This window comes from Vespa crabro, chromosome 2 (assembly GCF_910589235.1).
Source record: "Vespa crabro chromosome 2, iyVesCrab1.2, whole genome shotgun sequence".
Taxonomy (NCBI): domain Eukaryota; kingdom Metazoa; phylum Arthropoda; class Insecta; order Hymenoptera; family Vespidae; genus Vespa; species Vespa crabro.
This window is the reverse complement of record NC_060956.1, coordinates 19,520,999-19,530,998: the sequence shown is the minus strand read 5'-3', so window position 1 is coordinate 19,530,998 and position 10,000 is coordinate 19,520,999. Positions and strand designations below refer to the sequence as shown.

The 10,000-nt window shown below is 36.6% G+C and overlaps 1 protein-coding gene across 5 annotated transcripts in view; it reads right to left on the bottom strand.

The window, feature by feature from the left end:
* Positions 1–10,000, bottom strand: part of LOC124432868 (protein scalloped) — a 169,932-nt gene that overhangs the window by 30,295 nt on the left and 129,637 nt on the right. For all 5 annotated transcript variants that reach the window (XM_046982140.1, XM_046982145.1, XM_046982142.1 and 2 more), the window contains 2 exons: positions 3,460–3,584; positions 1,587–1,725 (listed from right to left, as the gene is read on the bottom strand). In XM_046982140.1, coding sequence (XP_046838096.1) covers positions 1,587–1,725; positions 3,460–3,584 — 264 coding nt within the window. The remainder of the gene's footprint in view (positions 1–1,586; positions 1,726–3,459; positions 3,585–10,000) is intronic.

Sequence of the window (10,000 nt, the reverse complement as noted above, 5' to 3'; positions counted from 1 at the left end):
AGAGACAGAGAGAGAGAAAGAGAGAGAGATCCGAATTAAGGTTCGTTTTCACAGAACGCCGTGGGCCACGATTGAATTGCCACCCGCTGGCTTTTCGCGCGTAGTGCTTTCGGAAATTAAGCGATATTGTGCCTTAACGAATGGGATTCAAGCGGTTCTCGTTTATTCACTGGTAGACGACGAAGTTAAAACCGTGACTGTAGCAATAGCTTCCGAAGAAAGAAAGAATTAAAAAAAAAAAACAAAAAAAAAAAAAAAACAAAAAAAAAAAAAAAAAAAAAAAAAAAAAAAAAAAAAATGTCGAGAAAGTCTACGATATACTTCAGGATGACGATGACGGCGACGACAATACGATATGGTGTGTCTCGGGAGGAATTAAATTCGATAAGTATATGAACCGAAAAGAACGGGATTTGTTGTAATAAGCAAAAAAGAATAAGGAATAAAAAAATAATAATAATAAGCAACAAAAACAACAACAACAACAAGAGAATGTCCTCTTTTCGTCGATTATGAGAAAAATTGAAAGAGTGAGTGGATGGAATGCCAGATAAAGGGATGAGGGCCAAGAGGTGCGTGGGATGGTTGTTCACGATGATATCGAAAAGGCACGTCGTGATTTTTCTAAATTTAATAAAGACTACGTGGAGTTACCAAGAAAGAATAGAGAGAAGAGAAAAAGGAGGACAAAGTAAAGTAGAGAAATAGAGATAGAAATAGAGATAGATATAGACAAAGAGTGAGAGAGAGAGAGAGAGAGAGAGAGGGAGAGGGAGAGGGAGAGAGGGAGCGAGGGAAAGGACGAGGAGGAGTTGCGAGACACAAGCGTTATTGCCTCGGTGGTGGAGTTCATGGCGGTTAATGGTGGTGGTGGTTTATGGTGGTTGCCCACCACGGTGCTGCTGGTGGTCGTACCAAGCAATATCCGCTCGGTCACGTAGACTGACCTCAGCATCGAGCAATAACGATGTCCAGGTCGGAACGTCTCCGACGCGTCGCCTACGTGAAACGAAGAGATATCCTTCGATAGGAAGGACAAACCCCATACACGCGATAGACCACGACGAACAGAACGACGAAGACGACGACATTCTTTTTCCCATCGGCGGCTTATCATTTTCTTTTCATCATTATTAAAGATAGACGAAGCGCGTTTATCAATGACATGAATTTCTTTCGCGATTGTTTTTTTTTTTTTTCTTTTTTCTTTAATTTCTTTGCCTCCTTCCAATCCTGTAAAGTTTAACCATCTACCGCCTAACACGTAACCTTGAGCTTCGATATTAAAAAGGTTTAAACGAGAAAACGAAAGTTCTCTTTATTTTTACTTTTATTTCCATTAAATTCATATAATACGTTTGTTCTTATTAATTTTCGTTTCTTTTTTCTTTTCTTTTTTTTTTCTTTTTATCTTTTTCTTGTTCCCTTTCAATATAATTTTCTCTTTACACGTTCCATCGAACAAAGATCATGTTCTACGCTATTAAAATCATAACCCTTTTGTTTGCTCCTTCTACGTATCTATCTACATCCTGTAATGTTTAAATATGCACCACGCATAGTGTACGTTAATCTTATCGACTTACCGTACATCTTCCCTTCGTCGGAAAGGATAATTTTGCGTCGGCCGCATGGCGGATATATGGTGAGAGCTTCCTGGAAGCTTTGCTCGATATCCGGCGACCATACTCCCTCCGCGTCCGCCGCCGACAGATCCTTTTCGTCCTGAAACAAGAAAGTGTGATCGAATATGAGAGTATGAATTTAACTTTATCATGTTATAAACATGAAAATTCGATTGGGGAATGTATATAAATATATATATATATATATATATATATATATATATATATATATATATATATATAAAGGTCGAAAGGTAAAAGATTTCTTTCCTTTCTTTTTTCCGAAGTAAATATCTTATTCAAATAGGAATTTTTAATTTTACTTATGAGAAAGAAAAAGAAGCGAGAGAATTAATTAATAAGAAGAAATAAAGGGACAAAAGAGAAGGGGAAAAAAAAAGAAAAAGAAAAAGAAAAAAGAAAAAAAAGAAAAAAAAGAAAAGAAAAAAAAAAGAAAAAAGGAAGAAAACGATAAAAAGGAAAAAAGAGGTAACAAATTGAATATTCTACACCCGTTATACGTAAGAAAAATACGAATTCTCGCGTTCGTCCAATCAGAGGAGTTCTTTCGAAACAAAGAAGAGTCCCTCGAAGATTTTCTCGAGGCAAAAGCACGCATGGAACGCGAGCTGGTAGGTGGACGCCGACGATTTTGCTTCCTGCGATTCGAGAAATTCTCGCGAATCCACTTTTATTTCCGGCCGTTCGCGTATAGCCCCTTCTACTTAATATATATATATATATATGTGTGTGTGTGTGTGTGTGTGTGTGTGTGTGTGTGTATGTGTGTGTGTTAGTATATGTACGCACGAGAGGCTACCTAAGTGGACGAAGAAAACGAGACTCGGAATTTCAAAGAAACGAAGACCTCCTCTTGTGTGCCTTACGAAGAGGAACTTACCGATTATCTTCGAGCATATCTGTCTACTAAAAAAAAAAAAAAATGATATAAAAAAAGAATAAAATGAAATAAAATAAAAAAAAAAAAAAAAAGAAAAAAAGAAAAAAGAAAACCGGCACGAATACCCAAGAGACTTTCGCTCATTTCTTCATCTTCGAAAAGAAATCGATAGATGTTTATTTTACGAACAAGATATATCATTAAATAAAGATTAAATATATATCGAAAATTTTTATTATATATATATATACATATAAATGGAAAATACACGATGGTATAAAAGTTCTTAGATAATTTTTTTTTTTTTTTTTTTTTTTTTTTTTTTTTTTTTTTTTTTTTTTTTTTTTTAATCAATTATCTACTCCTCTTTCTCCCGCCTTTTTTTTTTTTTATTTATTTAGATCATAAGAAAAGTTCCTAGGCTTCGACTTTGAAAAACAAAAATTATTATTAACATAGTAATTTTAAATAATATATAATAAATAAATAATTACTTCATTATTAAAAAAAAAAAAAAAAAAAAAAAAAGGAAAAAAAAACTTTCGTCCTTAATAAAATTTTTTATTTGCAAAAAATTGTTAAAATCATACGAAAGAAAAGAAAAAAAAAAAAAAAAAAGAAAATCGATCATTTTCGGCAACCGTTTTTTTCTTTCTTTTTTCTTTTTTTTGTTTGTTTGTTTTTAACAACAACAACATTCTTTTCTTCAGATATCTCAATTATATATCGCGATACTCTATACGTACGTAAGTTCTTACGTAATTCACGTTGACATATGACGTATTCTATATGTTCTAGGATTGAAATAAAAAGTTTTAGAATCTAAACAATGGCATAGGAATATTTCAATAACGATAGCAGAAAAATACAAAAAAAAAAAAAAAAAAGAAAAAAAAGAAAAAAAATTCACGATGAATACGTTATTATACTCACATCGCTAATTTCGCCAACGTCGAGGTTCTTCGTATCCGAGCCGGAGCCGTTGGCGTCGGGCGGCGGCCCGGAACTCGCGGGAGTCCACGGCGCGGAAATGGTGTCGGCTGCAGCCACCGCACTGCCTGTAAAAACGAGAAAAAAGAACAGATAAAAAATTAGAAAAACACATTAAAGGAAAAAAGAAAGAAAAAAAAAAAAGAAATACAAGAGAAACAGAAAAAAAATTAATAATAATAATAATAATAATAATAATAATAATAATATCTTTCATTCGTTATCTCGTTCGAGATTTATATATCGTACTAATCGTTCATTTCAATCCCACATTCGTACATACATACATACATACATACATACATACATACATACATACATATGTATATTTGATTGAACGTAAATAAATGAACAATTACAATAAAAAAAAAAAAAAGAAAAAAAAAAAAAAAAAAGAAAGGAAAAAGGAAATAGCAAAGAAAAAGAAAGAGAGAGAGAGAGAGAAAAAAAAAGGGGAATTGATCAACCCCCAAGCGTCCCTTTTCCAGTAATATATTAACGAACAATAAAAATCACTAGAGGGAATTAACTAGACGAGATCGGATCGAGGAGAATGCGTTAAAAGCTTCATAAATTCGTTCACTGTTATATCATCGATGTTATCTCGTTAAATTTGATAAGCTACGGAGTTCGTTGAAAAGAAAAGTGTGAAAGGGTAGAAAGAGATAAAAAGACAGATAGACAGAGAGACACAGAGATAAAGACAGAGACAGAGAGAGAGACAGAGAGAGAGAGAGAGAGAGAGAGAGAGGGAAAGAGAGAGAGAGAGAGAGAGAGAAAGAAACAAAGATAGAGAAAGAGGGATGTTACGTGAAGGACGGGAGGCTCCAGCAGCCGAGCAACAAGTGTTCGCCTGATATCGCTGGTATCAGTGCCGCGTGGTGTAATGGTGGGGGTAGCTCGTAGGCGGTACACTCCGCCTACCGGGGGTGGAGTGTGTATGTTAAGCCCCTGGTGTATCGTCCCCATCGTCAACTCTCTCTCTCTCTCTCTCTCTCTCTCTCTCCCCACCTTTCTCTCCCTCTCTCTCTCTCTCTCTCTCTCTCTCTCTCTCTCTCTCTCTCTCTCTCTCTCTCTCTCTCTCTCTCTCTCTCTCTCTTTAGTCAACTAGCTTTCCGTATCCGGGTATCAACGCAAGCCGAGCTAGCGAGAACATCCCTCGAAAGCGTCCCTCTTGCAATAATCCCCGGGGAAAGCGGATGAAAAGCCGAGAGAAACTACGTGTCTTGGCAAACCATAACCAAAAGGGATGTGAGAGAGGGTATGGTCAAATGCCATCAATTGGTTTTACTTCTTCTTCCTCTTCCTTTTCCTCTTCTTTTTTCTTTCTATTCTTGTTCTTTTTTTTTTACTCTTTTTTCTTTTTCTTTGTTTTTATTATTATTATTATTATTATTATTATTATTATTATTATTATTATTATTATTATTATTATTATTATTGTTCTTTTTCTTTCTCTATTTCTTTCTCCGTTCAATATATATCACTCTAACACTGCGATAATAATTTTATTCTAATCGATTGTCGATTAATTTCGTTTGTTCGAAACCAATGACACTATAAGTTCCGAATCAAAAATGCCTTTGGTTCTTTTATTCAATTTACTTGTAAAGAAAAAAAAGGAAAGGCATTTCGTTTCTTTTTTTTATTCGGCGGTAGTCGAGAGAGAGAGAAAGACTTTGATGGCGTACTCTTAGCGGTATACTCGTAAGAACTTCGTCATTTTTTTTTCTTTCTTTGGTTTTTTTTTCCCCCCCCTCACAAAGTTACACTCGAAAGGAAATGACAGGTAATGGGTCGTGACGTAGAGAGTACTTCACTTCCGTGACAAAGAGAGTTACTATTATTAATGTTATAGACGTCAACGGCGATCGTTCGGCACTGTTATTATGGTAATGAGGAATATTGGCGGTACGGAGGCAATTACGATGCGAATGCTTGGGCGTGACGTAATAACGTGAATGATTAAGTGCTCTCACATTACCGTAAACGATATTGTATGGATTACGAGCTATTATATGAGGACCTATATCATGGGCCCGGTTTCTATCGGAGAACCGAACAACCATTTGCCCAAAACAGATCGACCCATCCTATAATCATTTGTCGGTATGAACGTTTATACCTTCCTGTAACGCATCGCGTCACTCCATATATGAGGTTTTAAACCGATAACTTGAATTTTGTTATTAAACTTCAATACGACGATATTAGGAAAATGTTATTGCATTTGGTTTCATCATACGATCTTATGTTAACGAGTACGAGACGATAAAAAGGATTACGAACAGATGTATGTACGATATATATATATATATATATATATATATATATTCATCAAAATCTTTAGCTTTATCACAATTGATCGATAGATACTTCGGATTTGTTCAATACTTTCTTGAACGTTGGAACAACGAACATTTCTTCTTTTCTTCTTTTTTTTCTTTTTTCTTTTTTTTTATTTCATTAAACGCAAACAAATAGACGTTATTGAAATTTATCGATCGAGATTAAAAATGAGAAAGTTAATGATATAGAGCAATGTTAACTCTTTCTAATCGAATCTAAATAGAAACGACGTTGATCTTCACAGAAAGATGTTCGGAGAATTTGGCAGAGTCAAAAGTATGCATTTACTCTTTCTCTCTCTCTCTCTCTTTCTCTCCCTCTCTCTATCTATCTATCTCTTTTTCTCTTTCTCAAGTAGTAGTAACAGTAGTAGTACACGATCTTTCAACATCAGTACGACAGTAACACCAAAAGCTCGGAAAACGCGCAAAGCTTTAATAGAGACACCGGAAGGGAAGCTTCGCATAGTATGTACGTATGTGCTGTTGTATTAGTGAAGCTTGTCAGAGAGAAACACAGAGAAAGAGAGAGAGAGAGAGAGAGAGAGAAAGAGAGAGAGAGAGAAAGAGAGAGACAGATAGGATGCGTACACGTGTACAGAAAACGAAGAGATCGTAGAAGCGCTGGTATTTCATGGTGTATATATATATATATATATATATATATATATATATATATATATATTGGTGTGCGTATAAGCTGGTATAGTTGTGCGCAGTGGTGGACGGTACGCGCAATGCCAGGACGGCAGGATGCATAGATCATGGCGGATGACGCATGGTTGCATTCGGCGCACGAGGTGGTCGAGGGGGGATGGAAATGTACGGATGAAGGATGGGAAATGGCCAGGGCAGGCCGTGATAGGGTGCATCCACACCCCCGTTGCCTTGCTAAGGTCTGAGAGGGAGAACCAGAACATGTAGGAGAGAGAGAAAGAGAGAGAGAGAGAGAGAGAAGCTGTTTGAGCAGGGAATGGACACTGAGAGGTGGAGAATGAGATGGAGAAGGTGGAGGAAGATGGAAGAGGAGGAGAAGAAGAGAAGAGGTGAGGTGAGGTGAGGAGTGGAAAGGAGAGGAGAGGAGAGGAGAGTGGAGTGAAGAAGAGACAGGTTGGTCAAGAGAGGATGGGCATTTTGGAATGTCACGGGAGACCGCGACTCCTCCAGGGCGACCGTGAGAGACCCAAGCGACGTCCTTTTCTCTGGAGCATGACCTGCCCACTCGCCGATATTACGCTCCCGGCTATCTCTCTACCCTTATACTATCTTCTCCTATCTCGCATGGAAATGCGGCTACGCTCGAACCATCTACTACCACCACCAGCACCACCATCACCACTACCATCACTACCATTACACGTTGACGTTGGTACGTTTTGCTTTTACTGGTGTTGGTACGACTGGTGCTACTACCGCTGCTGCTTTTCTTCCTCACCGACGAAACTTCCTCGTTCGGCAGACATTTTTCTTTATCCTTTCATTTTTCTTTAACGTAAAATTCTTCTTCCTCTCATACGATCATTTTCATTCTCTTTTTCTCTCTTTCTTTCTTTCCCTCCTTGATCGTTTCCACGGTCAGATTAAAATCTGACAAAAGCAATTGGGGATTAAATGAACGAGAACGAATGATATTATATACGTATAAAAATTTATATAGATCGTTACAAGAATAAGCGAATATTTATTTGGATTTACTTATAGAAAGTATAAACTATCTCATCGTCGAACCTCATGGCATTTCTATTAGCTTAATTCAAGTTCACAAAATGTTTGTTGTCGCTTTATCCGTACCGAAACTAAACTGTTATACAGACACATATCCACACTGGATTCCACCTCTAGTATCTCTACCGAAAACCTACTCACACTCCTCCTTCCGATCTACTCAACCTACTCTTGGGTGTAGTAAATGGTGTGTTCGTAGTCGGGTGATGGTGACAGTGGTATTGGTGATAGTAACGTTTGTAGTAGTAGTGCTGTTGGTATTGGTGTTAGTGATGGTGGTGATAGTAGTGGTGGTAGTGCCACTAGAGCTAAGCTGTAAATTTGCCGTATAACCATTTCGGGGTGGCTCTCTGTTGGTCGAGTAGGCCAGCTTCGTTCTCTTCCTCTCTACATTTCCCTCTCTCTCTTTCTCTCTCTCTCTCTCTCTCTCTGTCTCTCTTCGTTCACGTTCTCGTACTGTAGAGTTTTGGGGTGGATAGAGAAGGTCGGAGTTGGAAACGGGGGGAATGGGGAAGCAAGAGACGGGGGTCGTAGAAGCATTCATAGCAGAGACCAGAGGGTGGCTTCGGTGGAATGCGTCCCGTTTAATATCGCGGAACATTATATATCGCCTCCCTTGTCCCTACGTTGGACCGTACCGCACGGCATAACACGTACAAGAGTACGAGAACGGGGCACCATGCGCGCTCGCGCAATACCCCTATATAACACACGCACTCTATAGATATATATATATATATATATATATATATATATATATATCTACATGCCCTTAGCGATTTTCATTGGTGGAAGAGGGGGAATGGTGGTAAGAGGGGAAGTTTCTCTTGTGCGTGAACGACACGAACACCTGCTAATACTATACCATCCTTATCTACGTCGTCATATCTCTTCTCTTCATCTTACACGTACATATTATATCCTTGCTTTTGCATTCAGAATGTTGGAAAAAGAAATTTCAAAAATATCTATATACTTATATTATATATATATATATTTTTTTTTTGATGTTTGAAATTTAACTAACTGTAAAACGATTTGTTTCATCTTTTTCTTTTTTCTTCCTTTTTTTTTTCCTTCTTTCTTTCATATCCATGAAAAAGTTATATATATAGTACTACAAAGTTTATACAACAATATTAATTAGTATAATATAATTGTAGTATAATAATCGTAATATTTTTTTTTCCATTAACATGAAAGTTTAATATTGTATGTATTTAAACTAACTATCGATAATTTAAGCCTGTTCTTTTTTTTTTTGTTATTTCAAACGTACGTTATTTAGAACGAGAAGGGTAATCATGTCGAAAAAGACGTACATACACCAAAGATATATATATATATATATATACACGTATGTGTGTCTATATGTGTATCTTCAATAGTTATTACACTTTATTCTACTATGCTCTTTTTATGAAGGATTTCTTTATTCCTAGTTCTCGTCAATCGGAAGTCCCGTTAAGATTGATATTTCTGAAAGGTCATAGACAAGACAGAAAGAGTGAGAGAGAGAGAGAGAGAGAGAGAGAGAGAGAGAGAGAGAGAGAGTGAGGAAACGCAAAGAATAGGGGGAAGAGGTGGAGGAGGAGGAGGAGGAGGAAGAGGTCAGAAAGAAATGCAATTCGTATGCATTTATGCGAAATCAATTTCCGTCTACGTCGAGGAGAAGCTCGTTACGAGGAATCGTTCTTCGTGCGTGCTCTCTCTACTTCTCTCTTTGTTTCTTTTTCTTTTTTTTTCTTATTCTTCTTTTCTCTTTTTACTCTTGTATTTTTTTCTTCCTCTTTTTTAATATCTTCTCTTCTTTCTCCATCTTCTTCTTCTTCCTCTTCCTCATCTTATTCTTATTTTCCTTTTACTACTTCTTATTCTCCGACGTATACCATTCATCTTTAGAGTATCTTTGTCGACTCATCGTACATTTCTTACCGATGATCTCGCATCTCGATTTCATGCCACACTGATCTATCTGTCGCGATTTCATGGTCGACCGGCCTTCCAGAGATTTCTTTCTTTCTTTCTTTTTTTTTCTTTTTTTTTTTTTTTTTTTTTTTAATATATACACACACACATACACACATATGCACATTTCTCGTATTTTTTTTTTTTTCTTTCAAAAGAATGAAAGAGAGAGAGAGAGAGAGAGAGAGAGAGAGAGAGAGAGAGAGAGATAAGAATTCATTTATGATATCACATTACTTCTCATACGTACACGCATACATCCCCGTACATAACACACACACATTTATATATATTTATATATATAAATACCTTTTGCATTCGTATGCACGTATATACATATATGTATTATATTATAGGTGATATACAACGTAACGTTTCACCTAAACGAAAGTGATCGTTAAATCCAAGCCGTCGTCGAGCGATTTGCGAGGCAAAAGTACGAC